Source organism: Boleophthalmus pectinirostris, unplaced genomic scaffold (genome assembly GCF_026225935.1).
Source record: "Boleophthalmus pectinirostris isolate CB_2022bp ecotype Guang Dong unplaced genomic scaffold, ASM2622593v1 HiC_scaffold_15, whole genome shotgun sequence".
NCBI lineage: Eukaryota > Metazoa > Chordata > Actinopteri > Gobiiformes > Gobiidae > Boleophthalmus > Boleophthalmus pectinirostris.
Window position 1 is genome coordinate 22,850,791 of NW_026571070.1, and position 22,839 is coordinate 22,873,629.

Sequence of the window (22,839 nt, forward strand, 5' to 3'; positions counted from 1 at the left end):
TTATCTATACATTTCACAACATTAACTCCTTTATGGCTGCTTTACAATTCCATGTTTGGCCTATATTCCCTAGTATGTTTCGCTATCTCCTTAGTAGCCTATGCCATGCACCTTTGCTCTGTCACGCTGGGCGGAGCAGGTCATCCACTTCACCAAAGTGGGATCATCTTCCCAACCTCCGCCTGACCTTGATAAATCTCCTCTTTGTAACCCAAACCTCCAGGGACATTTTCTTCTCACCTCTGCTTCATGCTCTGTTAGCACTTATGTTGCCGTTCCAGTATGCCACACACACACACACACACACATACACACATACACATACACACAGACACACATTTTTTTTGTCCAATCTCAGTGCTACATTAAAGCGAGCAACAGTGAGCTGCTCTCCTGCTGTTTCTCTCCCAGGCAGAATAATTACACCTCTATGGCAGACTGGATGAGAAACGCTCCAATAAAGTTGTTTTGGCCATGCTTTATGCTGCTGTACCTGCTGCATAAATCAAACATGACTGGTTTCATAGGTCTTGACGTTCCATATTGGATTTGTGCTAATTCAGCCTGCAAGAATCAAACTTATTTAATGCCATGAATGATTTCCCTGAATCCATAGCAACTTATTTAGTCTTATTTAGACTGTGTAGCAACCAGGTAACCCATCATAGTCTAGCCAAAATGAGAAAGAATATAATGCATTTCTTGCAATAAAGTGCACGTGAAACGACTTTAATTGTAACTTTTCTAGTGAAGGGTCCACCACCTCCACCAAGTGACTGGTAAAATCTGTGGAGATGAGCATGTTTTCCCAAGGTATATTTAGCCACAAAAACATGCATAACTGAATAAATCCAATATGAATACGTTTAATGTCATACTGTGGGGCATTCCAGACAAAGCAAAAGCATCCACAATAGCGGACACTCCACCAGAAAAGTTGCGCCGTGCACTTTTAACGAAATCAAGTCTATTATTACAGCATGCTGTTTTGCTTTTAGTGCCTCATTAACCTGGGAAGCCCGCATAGATAGTACCTGTAGAATGATTTACGTGACACCACCTCACGGGCGCCTTCCTCCGTAAACAACAAAAGCGCACTAGATCGTATCAACACTTTCTTTACAATACGCCCGGATGCCACGTTTTGCATTTCAGCTATGGAAAGTTGGAGGCACCTGACATCGCGACAAGTGTAGCCTACTGCAGCGGTAAAGAAACTCCTTGGCGAACTTTATAGGAGCGCGTAAAAGTGGCACAAGAGCGAAACACGAGCAAATAATCCAGCATTCTTCAGAAATTACGAGCTGTATAAAGTATCTTACCTCTTTTTATAGCAGAAGCGCACGGTTAAGAAGTTAGTCCTGCTTTCTTGGAAAAGTTTATTTGTATTCCCGTGCAGGCTTTACGCACGGTGCCTCATGTTTGCAGACGAAGGTTTTTTGATCCATCGCTCGCCTCTCGGAGCAGCTGCACTCGCCGTGTCTCTCACTCCCTCTCTCACTCTGCCTCTCCTTCTCTCTCACACGCATCAGTGTACACACACGCTCAACTCTCCCACAGTCCTCCCCAGACGCAGGCACCTACACGTTAACTTGCCCCCCTACTCCCTCCACCCCTTTTCCCTCGGGCGCTGACATCACGCGTCACTATGGCAACTCTGGCTCCACCCCCGTTTCTCCAAGGCCCACCTTACCTGTCTGTCTACCTCGATTTCACAACTAGCTTTTCCTTATTATTATTGTTATTATTTTTAACTCTAAAGCAGGTTAAGAAAACAGCAACATTGACCTGACGCCACAATTTGAAACTAATGAAAACAAATCTTAAGTTAGTTAGGTTATTGATTCTATATGATATATTCTGACTATATATATATATTCCCAAAGATCATTACCAGTGTGGTCAAAGGGTAAATTTGCATGTTGGAAGCTGCACACATAATCTGAGAAAATACAAACTGTTCAGCACAATGTCTGTTTATCTGCGCAGAGCTCCCCTGCGGCAAGATGCCAGTTTCACCATTACCTTCAATTGTTTTGGGTACAAAGGCCCTGCTTGTCCCTACCTCAATGCATTCCCTGACCTACTGCAAGCAAACAATGACAAGGTGAGCTGCAATGCCCCCTCTGAGTTCACTATCCATTCACTCACTGTAATCAGCGCTAAAACAACCAAGGGAAATGAACTGAAATACACGCACTATTTGTCAGTAGTTAAAAACAACATTTTACAGTAACTAAGCACAGACTCAGCTCCTCACTCTCTCTCCTTCTCTCTCTTAAGGCAAACTGTGGGAGGGAAGTGACAAGTAGATTTATAGGTAGGGCCATGATTTTAACCTGCAGCGCAGAAAGAAGGAAATAGTTTTGTGGTTGCCTTCACCTGAGCAAGAAAATAGGAAAGAGCCAAAATAGAGAAACAATAAAACTTAATGCTGACAAATTGTTCTGCCAATGAATAAAGAAACAGACCTGACAGTAATTGTATTGAAATTCAGTGCTATAAAAATAATAGAAGGTTGTGATGATAGCATAAGACTCGAGAATACGCACCCCGCTTGTGCAGCTCCCTTCTCGTTGCCCCAAACACACTCCATAGAAAGGACTATTACGGGAAGGCATCTGGCACTTTGGTTGTGGTGATGTTAAGTCCAAGAAATCAATTTAAACCACGTCCATGGCTTTCAAAGTGTAGCATGAGTTCTGAGTGAGGACTAGTCTGACGTGAATTCCATTACCTCTTTAATTTTGGCTGTCAGTCACCAGTTGTATACTTTTGAGTTTGGACTGAACCCTGATTGGCTGAGCCCCTGATCACATGTCATGTCGCATTCCAGAAATAGTCATTAAAAAAAATTTGTTTTTTTTTCTACATATTATGCTATATTGCACATATTACACTATAAGTTGTTTCCTCATCGCAAACATACCTGAAGTTGTGTTTTCGTTCATGCACACAGGTTTAATGCACAAAACCTGCACATTTAGACTGAGTTCTTCTCTCAAACAGAAAACACCCAGTTGCAATTTGTGATGTTGTGTAGTAATACTGTTTTTAAACTCTTTACACCTCATTTGGATGATTTCAGCCCTGGAATTGAAAATCTCCACTTAATAAAAGGTAAAAGGTAGTTGTTAATGTGAAAACTATCACATCATGACATCATGAGGTGGAACAGAACATTTTGAGCTTTGGAGATGTAGACAGACTAATAAACCAGGACAATTTAAACATGTGCAAATCAAACAAAACACAACTCCAGGTATGTTTTGGATGGGGTAGCAAAATGATAGCATCTTAAAGCATTATAGCACTTTAAAGCTCACAAAAGTTACATTTGTGTAATATAGGGCCTTTAATGTTGATTTGTGTCTTCCATGTGTTACCCAGTAAGCTCTCACTCCCACTTTTTCCTCTCACAGCCCCAAAACAAGTTATGCAAATCTGCTAATCTAATGTATAGCAGTTTATTAGTTTATCAGGGTGAGTAGAATCCAATTTCTAGAGTTTTCTGCCCATCTAGAAACACACAGTAAGGATATTCAGAGCAGTATGTACTTAATCTTCCAAAGTGCACTTGAATAGCTGCATGGTCCTCCAGCGGTCGGCAGCACACATCAGCTGATTGCTCAAATGATTTAATCCGCGCACACTACCGCATTTCAGTGCCAAGCTTAAGGTACTTTACCAAATGACTACTCTCCCATGATAGTTCACGAGATTATGCACTTTTAAATGTAGTCCTCTGTGTTAAATTTTTTATCATTTTTGTTAAATTTGAAAAGATGAACCAAACTTACATAAGTAATCTTGGCTGGATAATATGTAGTATTTTCAAATAGCCCAATATATAAAATATACTTAGTTATAGTATATTGTGTATTTGTAAACTATGTGTATGGAGTGGAGAAATGTTTTCAAAATCAAACACTGATTTTAGTGATGCTGCTGATTACAAAAACATTTTACTTGACTAAAAAGTTATTTGTAATAACATTTTGTGCTTTTGTTTTCAAACCAGTTTTCTAGTGAGAAAGCAGAAACAATGAGGGCCTTATTTTGGGTTGCCAGATCCCACAACTAAAACCAGTTTCCTATGTACCCAAAGGGCTCTTTGATATGATGTTCAGGTAATTCATCCCAGTAGGAGGAAAACATTAATAAAATCACTCTTATATATGGATTTGAAATGAATTACTCAAAGTCTGTACTCAAGTAAAAACACTGTATAGGCAAAAAGAATAAAAGTTTTGAACTAACATGCTCACGTAGCCTCTCCTGGTGGCCCATGATGGCTGATGCGTGGTGGGGGTACTTGTGCTTGAGATGCTCCAGGAAGGCCTCCCTCTTCTTGTCCATGTCGGACGGCTGCATGGCGAGGATCTCTTTGGACCCCCGCGCACCTCCTACTGTGTGTCTGCGCGGGAGGGTCCGGCTGATCTTAGCATCTCGCTCCCTGCTGGATGGGTGGCTCCCGTTGGGGGACGGCTGCCTGCGGCTCACCTGCTCGCTGTCGTCAAGGGAAGTTACCTTCAGGTTGCTCTTGCTTTGCTCTAAGGGAAAACAAGAACAATAGGTCAGGAGGGTTGAACTCCACAAATGTTATGACATAGCTTCAAGTGTGTGTCTGTGGGCTTTAAATCTTAAAGAGATCTTGAAGAGGACTCACAGACCTCTTTCTCCATTCATTAAGACTAAATATATGGCTGGACAATATCTAGTCTAATTGTGATCTAATTTGGTGATATCGTCATATCATGATTCAGTCTTTCTTTGTTTAATGCTGCTTAAATATGCTCAAATACAGACATTTTGCCTCACATTTTCTTGGTCATTTTCTGAAAGAGTAACAGGTGGCAGTAAAGTGAAGCTCTTAAAGCAAAAATTTGCTTAAAGGATAATATATATCTACATGTCCTCTGACCAATCCACTTGGAGATTGCAGGACTCCTGCATAATCCAACCTAAACAATTTATTGTTTAACATATTGTATGCACAAAAATCCCTGTTGTGTAGCATGTACATGAAAATAATTTATTTAAAGTCATATTGATGGTTCACATTAAATTGCACAGTATCCTACAATTTGAGAACATTTAAAAATCAATATATAAACTTGCGTATTTCTTATGAGGTTATAAGATCTGTAGATGAAGTCTATCCAAGACACTACTCGCCTTGGTTCAATTCGACAGTTAAAAGTACAAAAACTTCTAGACAAAAACCTTTTGCACAGCGAGAGAAGAGACTGACAAACAAATAAAAGATTTTAGTGACAATTCCCAGAAGCAAGCGGAAAAAGCTACTTGAATCTGTCAACCCGCTATACGACAAGTTAATGCTGTTTTATAATTCAGCCTTAAATTTCACATGACAGACACAAGATTCGATGACAGTGGAGATGTAAAACAGCTGTTCTCTCGGAAACCTCCATAGAAAAGGCAGGAAATCAAGTCGAGAATATGTCTGAGGGCGAAGACCCGAGCCAGGCCAGTGGGAACCGAGCAATAAAGTCTGACCGATCTGCTGCCGTTTCCTTCACAAAAGACAAACCTATAATATGTACCTTTCACTGTGTAATGGTACAAAATAAAGGACGTCAATCCCACGCGGCGTAAACAGGGGATTTGAAGTGGGTTTGTGTGCGCTAAAATATAATAGGACTTTTCATTTTGTGTTTTGAAAGCTTAAAAGCACGCTGTGAGCCAGAAACAACAACACATAATTCTTCGTTTGCTTTTGAAATGTATGACAGGAGTGAGGCGCCGCAAAGAACAAGTGTGATAACAAGATAACAAGGGATCCACAAGCAATATAACAACATTGTATTTATTCATCTCCCCTGCTTCTTCCTAAATGAACCGCCACGACAGCCAGCGACTATGGGCCTTATGGGTACAGCTCCAAATGTGGATTCTATTTCATCCAACAATTGCGTGTCTTTGGGCAGTGACGGTAGTTAAGGTGCTCAATAAGAAGCCTGTCAACACAAAAGAAACCAAGAGCAAAAGCCACTTCCACAGAAATGACCTATAATCCAACCTGGATCACACTACAGTAATCCCAAAATACTTCAAACAATTAAGAGGAAATTTGAATAATATTTTAGGAAATGTCAAGATCATTATAATTATTTACCATAGAAAGCTGGATAAAGGTTCAATATTATGCAAAGTAACTTGAGAGCCATGTTAGAATGTTGTTACCTCATCAAAAAATGTTGTTGTGTTTTATTACTTTCACATGTTGAGTAATCCTTTGTTATTAGTCTGTCATCTCCAAAGCTCAGAATGTTCTGTTCTACGTTGTGATGTATTGAAGCGGTAGTTTTTAAAATTAACACCTGCCAATTCCAGGTTTGAAATCATCCAAATAAGTGTTTCCCAAATTTTCCAAATGGGGACCCATATTTTAAGAGTCACAAACCGTCGCAATCCAAGTCAATAGACATTATTTGTTCATCACAAAATAAAGGGGGATTTAACCATTATTGAACATTAATGAGGATATTTTATTGACTGAGTTGACTGAGTGATCGTGTCTCTCTGAACAATTAGTATTACTCAAGTTTTAAACAATAAAAAATAGGAATTGAACCAACAATAAAAGGATCCATAAGTCGCCTATTTGGACATTAAATGTAGCCCATTTCTTTTTCTTTTCAACATTCAATTAAACCAGCAATATTGGAACAAAATAATCAATAAAATAATTACAAAAGATTAGATATTATACAAAACATGCCAACATTTCTAATGAGATAGGTGGGCATTGTCTACGTTTTTTGTAGCGTGTTCCAGTGCGGGTTGCAGGAGGAGGGCACAACACACTTATCAGTCGCATATCAGGCGACCCCAAAAAAATCTCTTGCGACCCACCTGAGGGTTATGATCCAGTCTTTGGGAAACAATGATCCAAATGATTCTAGTAAAAGTGTATGGAGTTTAAACGCACGCTAAACATGTGTGAATGAAACAAAACACAACTCCAGGTATGTTTTTGATGAGGAAACAACATTCTAACATAGATCAGAGAATAGCCTGGGGACATTTATACTGTATGTCACACACAATGTACTATATAGATGTAACTGTATACAATATTTGATATGTTTAGAATACGCTACTTGCCAGTTATGCTTTAGATAGTCTGGCATGTGGGGATGGTATGCAGATGAGCAGTATCAAAGTGCAGTTGTGTTTTGGTGATTAAGTAACAGAATAAAGTAAATAAAAGTATGTTCATCAAACTTATTCTCAATGCAAGTGTACCTTGTGGAAAATACTATACGATGCAGTCATAACTTCGCAGGAAGCTTTGACAATGATTACACACAAGGGGTCAGTCATGTTTACATCCTAACCATACACATTAAACTAAGAATAGCTGCAACTTTTTAAATTTTTTATCTGCAGGCCACACATTGTCAGCATATATCTGAAAATAACTGCATTAATTCATTTCATTCTGCTTGTTTGCGCATACTATTTTGAGTCGTGTGTCACTACTGCAGCCTTGTCACTGGCACCCCCACCACTACTCAAGTTCACAAGCCTTGGTCTTCATGTACATCCAAGTCTATTTTTAACTCCCAAACACAACTAACAAAATTACACATAACTGACAGCACAAGACCTCCTCCGAAGTTATTCAAAAGCTCATTATTTACCTGTCTTCTCTTCATCCGTAATTTCGTCTTCCATTGCATAGATAGATACTACGCAGACGACAAGCGTGACAGCGGTAGAGAGGGTATGGGTCGGCTAACTGCTTGCTTACAGATTCCAGACGGAGCTTGTGTTGGAAAAAGAGGGGGCTACAGATAGGCCCTGCCCCACTGCTCCAGGACAGACTGCTGGGGATTTAGAAAGTCAACCGCATTCCAGGACACAAAGTCAGGACTGGCCCCTCACCCTACAGCTATGGATACTACCATTGGCTATGTACCACTGAGCTTTTGGTCAGTGTGTGCAAAAGGAAAAAGAGTTGTTAAAAAAGAGACCAGCAAAACACCTCCGACTTGTAAAAATGTGCAGGTGGAAGTCACAAAACAAACTATATGCTTGGTTTAAGTCACAGTCCAGATAATGTGTACCTTTAAAGTACTATTTACAATTGCCATGGTTAAAAATGGCAAAATATTGAAACTGCAAAAAAAAAAAAAAGCTTGCCAAAAGAAGTAGAAGAACATTTGTGTTTATATGTACATACGATTGCTCAATATATATAAAATGGAGCAATCATTTTTGTGGGTTATAATATTTATTGTGGGTGCTTTTTCTTTGTAGTACTGGGACTTTTTTCTGCAAAATGCTAAGATTTCAGCCTTAGAAAGTTGAATTATTAACTAAAATGACACAAACTAATTACTTAAGTACTGCATCCTGCTATTTATTTAGACATCTCAACAATATTATTTCACAGTACTGTACATTTAGAATACTTTCAATATTATCCTTAAAGGCCAAAGAACAACAGTACTGCTACTGGTAATACTTTGATAGTGACATAAATGACATGATAATAACTTAGTAGGTCTAGTTGTATGTTGTTGAGGTAACAGCACAAGTAAAAGGCTAGCAGTAGAATTGGTAGTAGTTGTCCTAGCAGTACCTGTAGCAGTAGCTTACTTGTTGCAGAAAAGTATGAAAGTATTTTTAGTGATCATAGTTGTAGTACAATATAAGCAGAAGTAGCATAAATAGTACTAAAATCAAATGACGGAACACTACTTTCAACTTATAACTAACTTAATTCACAGTTATTAATGCATACTTACTAAAATGTTACTTAAAGAGGATCGTTATCACCTGAGCACAGATTCTCTTCCACCTCTGCTGATGTGCAATCCCATTATCTGATCAACAACGCGGCCGACTATGACAAGAGGCGTCCTGCAGGCACACTCTTGTTTCCAATTAGGATCTGATCTACAGACACTACCGCCATTGTGCTCTATGTGCTCTATGAAAAGCCCCGCTGTCCTGTTAGCTTAAGCACGTGCACAAACAACTCCAGCTTCATACACGTCTGCAAACACGTCCGCTGTACACTGAGGACACTTCATGGGTGTAGATAGTAAACGTCAGAGGAAAACCTCAGTGGATGCACTTTGACTGGAAACAGAGGTGAGAGGATCAATGTACTGGTTTGTGGCCCATGTAATTGAAAGCTGTGGTGTAAGAGCTTGGACACACACAATGCAGCAGCTGACAGATAATGTCCAACATATGGAGACAAGGCGCTCCCACCCACTTAGTGTCAGGGCAATCAGCTAACATGTCCGACCACGAGTGAAGAGGAGACTAAGGAGGGTTCTTGACATACTTTTACATGAGAATGAAGTTCAGTAATGTTGAATTTTAAGTAAATCTATGATAACAGAGTTTTTATTTTTATTATAACTTTGAAGCACAAAAGGATGGAGTCACTTTTTATGTGTACAAGGCAACTTGTTTGGGATTTGTACAGTTGCATGCTAAGCTGCACTATAACTCTTCTGGTGAAGGGTCTGCCACCTGCTTGTCTTAATGCCTTTGCCTGGAATGTTCCAGAGTACAGCAACTCCACGGTGACAGGCAGAAGCTCTAAGACAAATTACAGGTTAAATCTGTTGTGAGAGGACCCTGCCTACAATAAGAATCAATGTTTCTGCAGGAATTTTTCTGCAATAAAAACACATACAGAATTGAATTAAGTCAAGATAATTCAGAAAAATGCCGTACTGTGAAATATTACAGGCAATTCAGTTAAATCACCATGAAGAGAAGCAGGTGGCAGACCTCACAGATGTTAGAAAGTGTCCATTTAAGTACAATATATGCTATGTATTTTCCAAATGTTGGACAACAATTGAGGATAACTCAATGTGTATGAATGTGACATAAATTGGGTCAAAGTGAACCCTGCCCTAGTATACACTGGCTATTTAAAGAAGAGCAAAGAGTATATGATTATATAAAGAAGTGGACCGGAAAAGTTAAGATGAAAATAGCTGTAATTTTAAATCTAAAAAGTTTCAATTGTTCCACAGACGTGATGAGCAGATGGTTGGCTGTAATCTGATAGTACTTCATCTACTGCATTTTTCACAATGCAAAACATTTCCAAAACTTCTCTTCCAAATGATGGACCAAGAACTGACAGCTCAATGAAACCTGCCTATGCCACAAACTGATTATGCTCCAAGTACGAATACATTTTTACTATTGTGCAGTACTAACGCGGGATTGGACTGACAAAACATAAACTTTGACAAACAGCTGAGAGGTGCATTCAAATTCTTCCATCCTGAGAACACTGCATCCATCATCACATCTAACCACCGGGTCACCTCCTGCTCCCCTGGACCTATCATTAACCCAAACCAACAATTACATGCTTTGCTCCCTCCAACCTGCCTCTCTTCACTTTCTGTCAGCACTCCACGTTCCAAAACTGACCCTTTATTGTCCCAGAATCACCGGGGGGCGCCAGAGAGGTAACTACGTCTCGCTCCCATACCCCAAGAATGTCACAGATGATGATGGGCTGAGAGACAACCAGCCGCATGGACCCCCGCTGTTCACACTAACTCGTACTTATTTATATGGAAGAATGTCTCCCCTGCGCACTCCCACTCTCCAGCTCTATTACTGTCCTGTTGTAAGTACGCCGGCCCATACAAAGCACTGTTGTGTAATAAAAGCAAGGCTCACATCGAGATACCCGCAAGATATGAATAATGAGGAACAGTGGAGAGGATGGCAGTAAAAGTTACAGGGAGTTGGAGATTGCAGATCACTTTATCTTGCTGTGAGATAAGTATGGTTTAGCTCATCATTAAAAGCACGTTTGTTAACTGATAAGATGGGCAAAGTGGATATTAATGGAACAAATACTAGTTACGGTCATTTATCTTTTTAGTCTTTTAACTGTTGAAAGCGAGGCTGAAAAACGCCAGTTACTCTAGTTTATGGCGACAACTTGCATTCAGCAGTAGCAGTAGAAAAAAGTAGGACTGGGCGACAGATTTTTTTCCCCATTTCGATTTTATTTCAGATTTTTTTCCTCTTTTCTTTTTTTCCACAACAAAATTCTGCAAACTACAAAAAATTGTCAAAACTGAAAAGACTGTGATCATACTGAACTCATTGGCCACTGGGGAAATCTTTTAAGAATGAAATAAAATAAACTATTGCATTAAACATCCCCAGCAATTACACAGCTATTATAGCTCTAACAACTTTGGTCCGTGTAACTGCAGTGAGCAACAATTTCCAATACAAGAAAGTGGGGAAAATAAAATTTGAACTGCACTGCAGCCGTCAGTCAAAGGTGTAGGTCCCGCCTAGGGATGTGCAAAAATCGAAATGTTGATATATCGTATTGTTTAATGTGATGATACAGTATCAGTATCGTGAGCTGCTGTATCGATATATCGCCAAGAGTATTTTTTGGTATATTTTACTAAATGATTTTGTTACAGCGCTACAGTTTTGTTGCTTGTTCAGATGAAGGAAACTCGTTCATGCAACACATTTGACATTTTCACTGTTTTGATGATTAAAATGGGTGTATTTCATATTTACTATGCACAAGAAATGGAGACTTCGTGCATCACAGTCATGATTTTGCCTTTATTTTTTATTGAACTGCATCAAACCGAATTGAAATATATTGTACTGAATCATATTGAATTGAAAGCTCACTGTATCGAGATATGTATCGTATCATGGCCTATATATTGAGGTATGTATTGTATCGGCAACTTCTTAATGATACCCAGCCCTAGTCCCGCCCCTGCTAAGTTTTTGCATTTTCCAGCAATTTTGCCAATGAATTGTGCACAAAGTTGAATTACACAGAGATTTTACATTATCTAATATTTCCATCCAACAACAGAGTTTCTTGTTTTGATTGTAATGAAAAGCTGAACCTGAACTCCAGAATGATGACAACTTTATACTTATAATGACTCTAAATTTCCAGTGAAGTAAACTGGGAAAATACTGTAACAGAATAAACAAGCAGGTGAAGATTAAATATATTTGACTGCAGACCAACCAAAGGGGAGTTTTCAGATCCTAGAATGTGATGATGTCGTACTCCCAGATGGGGGAAAGAGCCAGTTTTCCCTATTGATCACACTGAAATCCATCATGCCTAATTATTTATACTTGACTTGAATTAAGAAAGTTTTATTATGATTTGAGTAAATTTCACTTGACAAGTAAAATGATCTGCCAGTGGAATAAGACTTTTTGTACTTAAAATGAAAATACATCTTGCTACACTTAAAATAAGAAAAACTACAACTTTTTTAAAATTACATTTATATAATATTACTAGTCAAGTTGAATTGACTCAAATAAAGTAAAATGTTCTTAATTAAAGTCATTTTAACTTACCTAGATATTGTTTTTTGTCAATGTGGTGTGATCTGAAACCCAGCAATTGGAGCTGAGCAATGGGGATGTTAAATTTTATGAGCGTTTTCAAAATAGTGTCTACGCTTCATCATCTCTTCCCATGCCTAGTACATTTCACACCCTTATCAGTGTCACCTCTGATACTGCCCATTGCCCATTGCTTGGCACACAGCGCTCAGACCATGCCAACCACAGCATGCCCGGCCTTACCGCTGTCTCTGGAGGTGACCTGGAAAAGTAGACACGCTCTCATCTGACAGATCGGACACAAGATAAGCCATTTCCGACATTAAATCTGATCCTGGAGCAGAAGGAATGTGAGCACAATGCAGCCCGGCCACATTCTGACAACTCAGACAACAAAAGGTATAGGACCACATGGGAAGTCTTTTTGACACCTGTGGGAATGAATGGAGCAGGACTTGAGTGTCATGAGAAAGTGGGTTATTATTTTATGATATGACAGTTATTACACTGAACTTACTGTGCAAAGATATCACTGCAACTTTTAATACAAGGAGAGATTTTTTGAAGATAAGTTTCATAGACCCTAAAGCCAGTAATTCTTTATGCAGACCTTAAACATGAAGTTAATTGGAGTCACAAAAACTAACTCAGCTCAGCAGTATTTAAATATATTTAAAGGCCCCATATTATGCTACTTTCTTTTGTGTTATAACATTGTTTCCTCATCACAAACATGCCAGGAGTTGTATTTGCTTTCATTCACACATGTCACACAGGCCTATAAATCGTGCATATTTATAGTCTTAGTTGTTCTCCCAAACAAAACACTCTGTTCTACCTTGTGATTTCATGTGGTAGTACAAGAAGTACTCCACTGTTTTTTTAAATCCACACACCTTCACTTGAATCATGTGGATTAAAAAAAACATTTCAGCCCTGTAATTGCCAGTCACTACTGAACAAAAGGTAAAAGGTAGCTGTTAACTTGAAAACTACCACTACATGACATCACAAGGTGGAGCAGAGCATTGTAAGCTTTGAGGATACAGACAGACTAATGATAAAGAGTTACTCAAACATGTGTGAATAAACAAAACACAACTTCAGGTATGGTTTTGATGAGGTAATAACGTTCTAACATGACTTAAAGCTCACAAGCAACAATTTTGTATAATACAGGACTGTCAAATTTGTCAAAATGTGACAATTGATTTATTTATTAACTTGAGAAAACATGGACATTTTTGACAAATGTTTCCTGCATTTATAATAAGTTCTCTCATTATTCCAAATATGTAATGCACAAAACAAAAAATAATATTAAAATTCCATAGACTATCCAGCTCTTCTGGGTACGTCTGCGTACAAACTAAAGCTTGCTGTTGTGTGAAGAATGAACATTTGAGTGTCAGAGTTTACAATGGAAAACAAGTCTCGGCAGTAAATACAGTTCAATTAGCTTTTATACTTTATAAAACCGTTTCTCACTCATTTCCCCAATCTTTCTTATATGAGACCAAAAATCTCTACCTCAATGCAGTCCACTCCACGCCAAGCCCCTCCCACCCTGTCAAAATCTCCACTATGTCCCCAAGTTGTCTGCTCATTAAAACAACTGTCCACAGCTTTAGGGCCAAGTAAACACTACACATGAATAAAACATAAGGCTGACAAAGAAAAAAACCCTTATTGGTGCTTTAAAAATGTAACACGTCAAATTTCAAAACTTTCTTCTTCTCACTGCGTTGCCATGTATTTTCAACATTTCCAGCTAATAAGGCTTCCTCCCTGGTGCTAATGACCGCAGCTCCACACTCCAGATCAGTCTTTGCACAGACCTGCAGGCACCCAGAATTCTTTGGTATGTACGATACTTACAATTTAGTCTCCAATTAGAGCGCATACTATAGGTGTGAATGGGGGAGTCCAGACAGCACTGCCAACATGATATGACTTACAGACATGTTGTCTACAGGCTCAGCTGGGAATAGAAGCAGTAAATGTTGTGGGGATATCAAAACTGCAAGAGAAGTAGAATTATAGCATTTCATATTCCCAGATGGACTGATGGAGTGATGGTATGTATTAACCTCACTTCTAAATATGATATATTATTTGAGGATAATAGAACATGACTATAGTTTTCAATTTTGTTACTCCATATTTTGCCCAAAGGCAAAAATGTGGTATGATTTTGACATAAAATACGAGAGGTAATGGACAATGTATGGAGTCATATGCAAAAACTGTGCAAAAAAGATGCCTTATTACTGTAAGTAGGCTTACCTCTCCACAGATCTGACCTGTAACTTGGTCTGGTGGCATTGCTTCATAATTTTAATCCTATATTTTAGAACATTAAAGCAAAAACCTTCCAACAGAAATGTCAAATAGTGCCCATTTACACAATTGTTATAATTTATATACATTACCTACATTTTATTTATATACAGTTTTTTGACACTCTGGTAATAAATCTAGTCCTAAACTGACCTTCCACTTGCATGCTAACAAACAAATATATGACTTAGAATTTGTGCCATGACCACCACCAATCACAAATACCACACTGAAACATATAGGCAAGTTGGGTGTTTTACTTAAGGATACAACAACAGCATTCCCTGACAAATGGAATCAAACCACTGATCTTAAGCACTGAGCCATTGCCTCTCCTTGATTTTCCCCATTGCAAAATTGCACAAAGACTGGATGGAGAGTTGCTCAGAAAGCTTATATATCCTATAATATTTTTAGCTTCAATTTTCACTAGATATTACACACTTTTTGAACACAGCAGACTGATTTCACCACTGCTTTACCTCAGTGTGAGACTGCAGCTTATTTGAGTGGGCGAGCTTTGTAGATCTTTAACTTAAATGCAAAGTTAATACTCTCCCTATTGGGCGCACTACAACTCCAATAAAGTTTAACTCGCTGTTCGGGAGGAGAGAGAAAGCGGAGGCTGTTGTCGTAAAAGTCAATAGTCAAATCCTCTCTGAAGCTCTTCTTATCTTCATTACAGTCACCCACACTATTATACGGCTAACAAAACAACCAGCGGGGGAGAGGGAGGCTTCATTTAAGACAGGCACAGGACAAGTCAGAGGAACAACCATGTTTATTAGCTTGTTCGTCTCATAAGCACAAACATTATCGCTGCTCTGTCGGCTCCGATGTTTGACTCTCATTGATCCAAAAAACGTTTAAAGAGGTGCAAAGCTCTTTAAGCGCAGTAGGAGGCGCTGTTGGGCTCATTAAAATTAAATTATACCAGTAAATGAGAATATGTTAGAATATTTACTTGATTGTGTCTTTGTATTGTGTGCCACAGGTTCCTAACATGATGATTAACAATGATTATAAAGAACCTAAAATGTATGGAATGAAATCTGGTCTATCTCCATGGAGACAAACAAGCAGGTGAAGCAACCAGGGTTAAAGGTCAGATCTGTGGAGAAGTTGTGAAGTATACAAGTTTTTTAAAGTGCCCATATTGCATTTATATCTCTACTAAACAAAAGGTAAAAGGTAGCTGCTGACTTGAAAACTACCACTTCAAGACACTATAAGATGCAACAGACCATTTTGAGCTTTGGAGATGTGGACAGACTAATAATAAAGGGACACTCAAACAAACACACAAAAACATCATGTATGTTTGAAAGAAGGCAACAACATGATTTAAAGACAAGAGTCACAAGAGCCAATTTTGAGTAATATAAGACCTTTGAGGTATGTTTGAGCCGTAAGCAGAGGTCCCAGTCTTTTTCACTGACAAAATTTCAAAACTTTTCCATGACTTTTTCAAGACCTAAAGTGAATTTTCCATGACTTTTGGGCACCCGACATGTGTAGAATGTAGCATACTTTTAGGGCTAAATATTAAACGTTAACCCTTTCCACTCACCTTATGGTTTTTGTATTATAGTTTTTTAACATTCAAAATACTGTCAATACTTTTATTGTTGTCTAATTTAAACAAAAGGTGCATATGTTTAGAAATAATCATAATAGCCTAATGATAACTTAATAGAACACTGTAGTTACATGAAAGTGATTCTAAAATTCCATGACTTTTCCCAAACTTTCATTGAATTTACACAATTCTATGACATTTCCAGGCCTGGAAAATGACATTTTCAATCTCCATGACTTCCAGAATTTCCATGACTGTGGGAATCTTGAGTAAAACACCTGTAACTCAATATGTGGAGGATAGATTTTAGATACATAGATAAATAAAATTAAACTTCTATCTTTCTATTTATTTATTTATTTAATAGGGACAGTGGATATTAATGAACATCTACAACACTGCAGTGTGACAGATTATGGCAAAAATGCTAATTTCCATCTGTAGTCACGAGGTTTCTAATTTTAATGCCATACTCTGAAACATTCCAAGCAAACCTGTAACATCTCCACAGAGACAAGCGTGTAGCGGAACTGTTACAAAGTGCACTTCTAAGATAGTAGAAGTGGATAAAATGGTTATGTATTCTTAGGAAATAAACTGTTAACTGCCTCGTCATTTATTAACTGCGATGCTAAGTGCTACCTAATGGCCCCAGTCTTTTGTTAGCTTTTCGGTGCCATTAAGAGTGTGTCGTGTCAGTCGCACACAGACACATGTGTTAGCCAGCAGCCCTGTCTCCCCTCTGTACACTTCATTAACTCATAGCCAGAGTAGGTGTAAGGCGACCTGTGGCCACCGGCTCGGATGTCTGCTGGTCACCCATGACAACCATCTCCGGGACAACAAGAGTGAGGAGGAGGAGGGGGAGGTGGGAGGTCTGGGGGTGCAGCTGCGATTGGGATGTCCACCAGGGAGATGGAGAGGAAGAATTTGACTCCATGGAGAGCTTTGACCTCTTGGGAACCGTTTATGGGGATAGGTTTGAAGTAATGAGGAAAGTGCACCAGGGGAAAAACACAGAGAAGTTAATTTGATCACACCCATTCCCCAGAGAGGAGTTTTCTGTTCCACAGCTGAGGCATGGCAACAGTTGTGATAGAGTCATTCGTGTGCGGGTCATAAAGGAATTCTTTAGCATAACATACCCATGAATAAGCAAGCACAGTATCCCAAAGAGGCGTTGGCTTCTAGGTTGGGTTCATGTAACATCATATTTTAAACTGAGGTGGAGAACAGCTCAAAAATGTCTGTATTCATGTTTTCCGTGCAATAAAGTGACTTTTGACTTGCCCAAGTAAAGATGAGACCAATATGTGCTGTTTCCATCTAAACTTTTTTTATCATCCATGAACCAAGAAGTAAAACCGGTGTGCAGGTAGCATGCTAGTGCTTGGTGATGACAAAACTCCACTATGTACTAAATTCATGAAAATGAGCAATAACTTGGGAACGCTGTGTTTTTAAAACTGAAACTTCAATAGTTTTAAAAAGTGACACCAACATCAAAATTCCTTACTAAAATAATTCCCTATCGTAATCACAGATTTTTGAAAACTCTTGAAAATAGCCTTGACTACTGAAACTAGTCCTATACTATATATCAGTATATTGTATCGTTTAATGTGATGATACAGTATTGATATCGTGGGCTGCTGTAAGAGTATTTTTTGGTATATTTTACAAAATTATTTTCTTACGGTGCTACAGTTTTGTTGCTTGTTCAGAGGAAGGCAACTCATTTATGCAGCACATTTGTTATTTTCACTGTCTTGATCAGGGGTCACCGAACTTTTTTTTTCTCTGGGAGCAACACTATCGCTCCTGACTGTGATGGGGGCAGGGGTCTGGTAGGCTGTATAACAGAATGACCCTGACAATGCAGATCATATTTTGAAAACCGGCACACTTTCTTTACATATCAGACAAACTGCACGGTCCTCCTTACACTGAACAAAAAAAGAATCGGTTGTCCACTGTTCTTTGAAAACTCAACACTCTCTGTCAACTTTTCGTACTTTAACATGATCCATTTTGCTGTCCTTAACTGCACTGCAGAACTTTGCGTGTGCATTGACTGTCACTGTTTGATCTCCAGCTTGTCAGGTGATAAAAATTCAGTGGCAAATGTAAAGATGTCATATAATATTTTAAATGTAAATATAAATACTTCATATAAATATCAGTTTTTAATAGAAAAAACAACAAAATACAAGATGCAGACGTGTTATTATTTGACAAAAAAGTAATTTTAAAAATGACAACTTTTGAGTATTGCCTCATAGGGCTAGTTCAAGTGGTGGCAGAGGGGCTGGGGGGGAGGTCAAAGGGGCGTGGTGGACTGGAGTCGGCCCGCAGGCCTTAGTTTGATGTCCCCTGGTTTTGATGATTAAAATGGTTGTATTTCATGTGTTTAACAAAGACTTTTAGTGTCACACCCATGGTTTAGCCATTATTTTTTTTATTGAACTGTATCAAATCAATGTGAAATATATCGTGTTGAATCATAAGTGCACTGTATCAAGATATGTATCGTACCATGGCCTATGTATCGAGGTATGTATCGTATAGACAACTTCTTTATGATACCCAGCCCTAGCCATGACTATATCAGTTTGTAGTAAATGTGAGTAAACTGAGTGACTTTTGGACCTATGACTTAATCACAAACTCAACACAACTTTGCATGCACTCGCTGTCTCATAACTTTATTAAACACTCCTCTCTCTCCTTCTCTCCTCCTCTCTCGCTTTCTCTCTCTCTCATTCTCTCCATAGTGATAAGCTGCTTATGGTATGGACTTCATCACGAGCCAATCCTTCATTAATGCTCACCCTCTGCAAGTGTATCTATCTGCTATTCTCTCTGCATGCTAGCACAGCGCAACACGCCACTACACACACATATGCAAAGTCGGGTTTGGAGCTAAAAGGCAACTTAAGAAAGCACAGGAATGGGAAAAAGGAATATCATATCAGTTTGTCATTATATGGGTTTGGTGGATCGAAAAGAAGTCTGTTAAATGACCCATATTGCTATTTTCTGATTTATGTTTTTGAGTTGTTTCCTCATCACAAACATACCTGGAGTTGTTTTGCTTCATTCACACATTTTTAACACACAAACCCTGAATATTTACGCTGAGTTCTTTTCTCAAACAGAAAACACTCCATCTTGTGATGTCTTGTGGTAATACAGGAAGTGCGCCACTGTGTTTTTAGACTCCATACACCTTCACTGGTATAATTTTGACCATTTCAGCCCTGGAACTGCCCAACACTGCTGAACTAAATGTAAAAGTGTTACGTAAAGCTGTTAACGTGAAAACTTCCTCTTCGTGACATCACAAGGTGGAGCAGAGCATTTTGAGCTTTGCAGATGTAGACAGACAATAAAGGGACACTCAAACATGTGTGAATGAGCTTTGGCACTCAGACACCACGCCACATCTCTCTGAACGAAAACACAAACAAGAAAATTTGCAAATATTTGTACAGCAAATCATACTTCAAAGAGTACTACAAAGTAACACAAAAGAACAATAACCGGAAATCTCTTTAGCTGCATGCAAATGGTGTCACTGTAGAGTCTGCACTCCCCCATCAGAGTAAACATGTGGGAATGTACAACAAATATACTAAATACACAACAAGCAAATTATTGAACTACCACTGATTGCTTTGTACTTTTTATACATTTATAAACTTGCAATTATAACAAAAGATGAAAACATTTAAATTGTGTTAAAAATGCTTTCTCTTCATCCAAGCTTCAAGGCGTGCACTTCAGTAACTCCTCGTCCTTGTGAGTGAGAACATAAGAGCAGATTTTAAAAAGACTCGAGGAAAATTCAGGTGAAAAAAGGCAAAACTACTAAAACTACTAAACAAAAGCTTTTTTAGAGTTTGGACTACAGTTCAGAAAAGTTGCAGCATTCCCACGAGAGAAAAGGAGTGCAAGAAAAAGCTGCTAACTTTAATAGTGTAACCGCAGTGGGTTCTACTAGCCGAGGCAGCCCCTGGGTTATGTAGTGTGAATGGGAAAGGAGGGAGCAGGTTATAAACTGGAATACTATTGCCTCCTAGTGTTACTGCAGAGGCTAAAACTAAATAATACATTCTACAGGCACGGTTCACTATTTCAATTATACAGAATGAGCGTGTTGCTACTGTGGCTTCAGCATGTTCTGAAATGTTCTTATAAAGCTATTGTAGTATGTTTAAAGGTGCACCATGGAACATTTCTTATACATACATGATGAAGAGCAAAGAAATCTTAAGTTAAATCTTAAGCTTAAAGTTAATTCTCCACAGATCTGACAATTTTAAGACTGCTCAGATTAACAATGTGTCTTTCAAGGTATTTTTGTAAAACATCTGTACTGAAATAAATATGATAAATAAGATAGACACATTAATGCACAGTGCTGAACAGATGTGTGACAGAGATCAGTCAACATAATGCACCTTTATTGCATGATACAAATATGTATTTCTAATGTAACCCAGACTTTGAAACGTCTACATTAATTCCATCCCCATTCAGTTAAAGTTTTGTTTGACTTGGTTAAGTCCTTGCTAAAATTCTATGTGGAAAATCACATTCACACAAGCAATTGTGTTGGTGCAACTCTTCTGTTGGTGGCTTTCACTTTCATGAACATAATGATGTTGTAATGCCAGATGTGGGGAAATAGTCTGTTTCCTTTACTCATGGGGTCATGACTAAAGCATCATGGATCAGGGATCATGGGGTATTTTTAAAATAAGAAATATCTAAATGGAAATACACCAGTGTTGAACCTCATAATAAGTAAAAAAGGACCTTTAATTTGTTCTATTACAACAAAAATCTAGATATTAACTAGAGATGTAACAATAACTGAAATATCGTGATATCATATCATTAAAGTTCTCACAATAATATCGTGGACCATCACAATATATCAAATTATAAGTTTCTTTGCTTAAATTAAGAGTTATGCTGCAGCAAGTGCTAAAAAAAAGACAGAGGGAACTACATAGACCATGATCCTTTGCTCCATTTCAATGTAGACTACATGAAGAAATAACAGTTCTAAGCACTTTTAAGTCTTAGTTCTTTGGATTAAGTCTTGTCAAGGCATTTTAAAAGGAAAAAGTAGCATATTCACAGTTTTGTTAGCCTCCACAAATATTGCAATAAATATCTTACCGTGAGATGTATATCATGAAAATACTGTACCAAGAGATTTGGATATTGTTTCATCCCTAATCTTGAGCCTCCCCACCATATCGTGAGCTTTCCCACGATATCGCAATAAATATCGTACCGTGAGGTTCATACCGTGAAGATATCGTATCGTGAGACCTGGATATCAATACACCCTTAATATTAACATGTTGATATTACATAAACATACTGTTGCTCTACACGTTTATTTGACATGAGCATATATCTATTTTGCATGTAAGGGGATTACCTCTTGCATCATCAGGCCCAATGGTCAGACCAGATCGTTTTAACAGAGAAAGTCTCTCAGGCAGCAGTACAGACAGGAGGGCTCTATGACCTGATCTTGAAAAGACATTTGGCCAAATCCAGCGGCTCCAGTCTCAGGAGCTCAGCAGACCTGACCAGCTCTGAGGCCTCTGATTGGTCATTAATGACATCATCCCCAGGGGCCCGCCTCCTCCCATGTCATCAGTGCCGAAGCATCTCAGTGATGTAATGCAGGGAGGGCCAGGACAAATCCTCAAGTAGCACCCCTTTCTCAGTCTGCACCTCCACCAGCCCTCATCTATTCACTGCACCCTCTCCACGTAAAGCCACCTGTTAAGTACAGGCGGAACAGACAGGCTGGAGAATGGAGGCTAAGCTGCAGTATTTTAATGTACTAAATGGCTTAGGTGAAAACAAAGAGAAGTGAAAACGAATGCCTTTTACTATTCTAATCCGTATGTGTCCCACGGCAGCAATTAAAATATGGATCAAGGATTAAGCTGATTTAAGTCCTCCCTAGGTGGAGAGAGAGCTGGACCAGGTATGTATGATGTCATAGTTTGGAAGTGCTATATATCGGTATATGGCTAAACAAAGTACTAAAGATAGTTTGTCAGTTAGGCTTAGATATGTTGGCATTGTTGTCACGATACTCGATTTTGGCACAAAAGAAATGGTTTGATACTCAAATACAGAATTTGATACTATTCTATTTTGAACTATTTATGTTTTTTCAGTTTTGGTACTTGTTCAAAAACGCATCTTGTTTCGATACTAGTGCTAGCATTATTAGTATCAGGGCAGTACTTTTCCATCATCTAATCTATCTACAGATATATGGCGTTTAAAATGCACAGTGACAGAATTATGTACCATTCTCAAAATCAAAGAATTCAGTGAGGTCTTTTAGCGACAGAGTCCTCTAAAACTGAACTACACAGTGAATCCATTATTTTTCAGTTATTTTCTTTCATAATGTTTTTTGCAGTATTTTTAGCACACCATAAAAAATGTGCTGAAGGCCAAGCAGCACACATACTAGCTCTTTAAAAGCACCATGTTGA

The 22,839-nt window shown here is 38.5% G+C and overlaps 1 protein-coding gene across 1 annotated transcript in view; it reads right to left on the reverse strand.

Annotated features, from left to right (window-relative positions):
• The window catches only part of si:ch211-285f17.1 (sickle tail protein), a 109,386-nt gene that overhangs the window by 44,225 nt on the left and 42,322 nt on the right, over positions 1–22,839 (reverse strand). Inside the window, 1 exon segment of the mRNA XM_055150884.1 lies at positions 4,261–4,553. Within this exon segment, the coding sequence (XP_055006859.1) occupies positions 4,261–4,553 (293 nt within the window).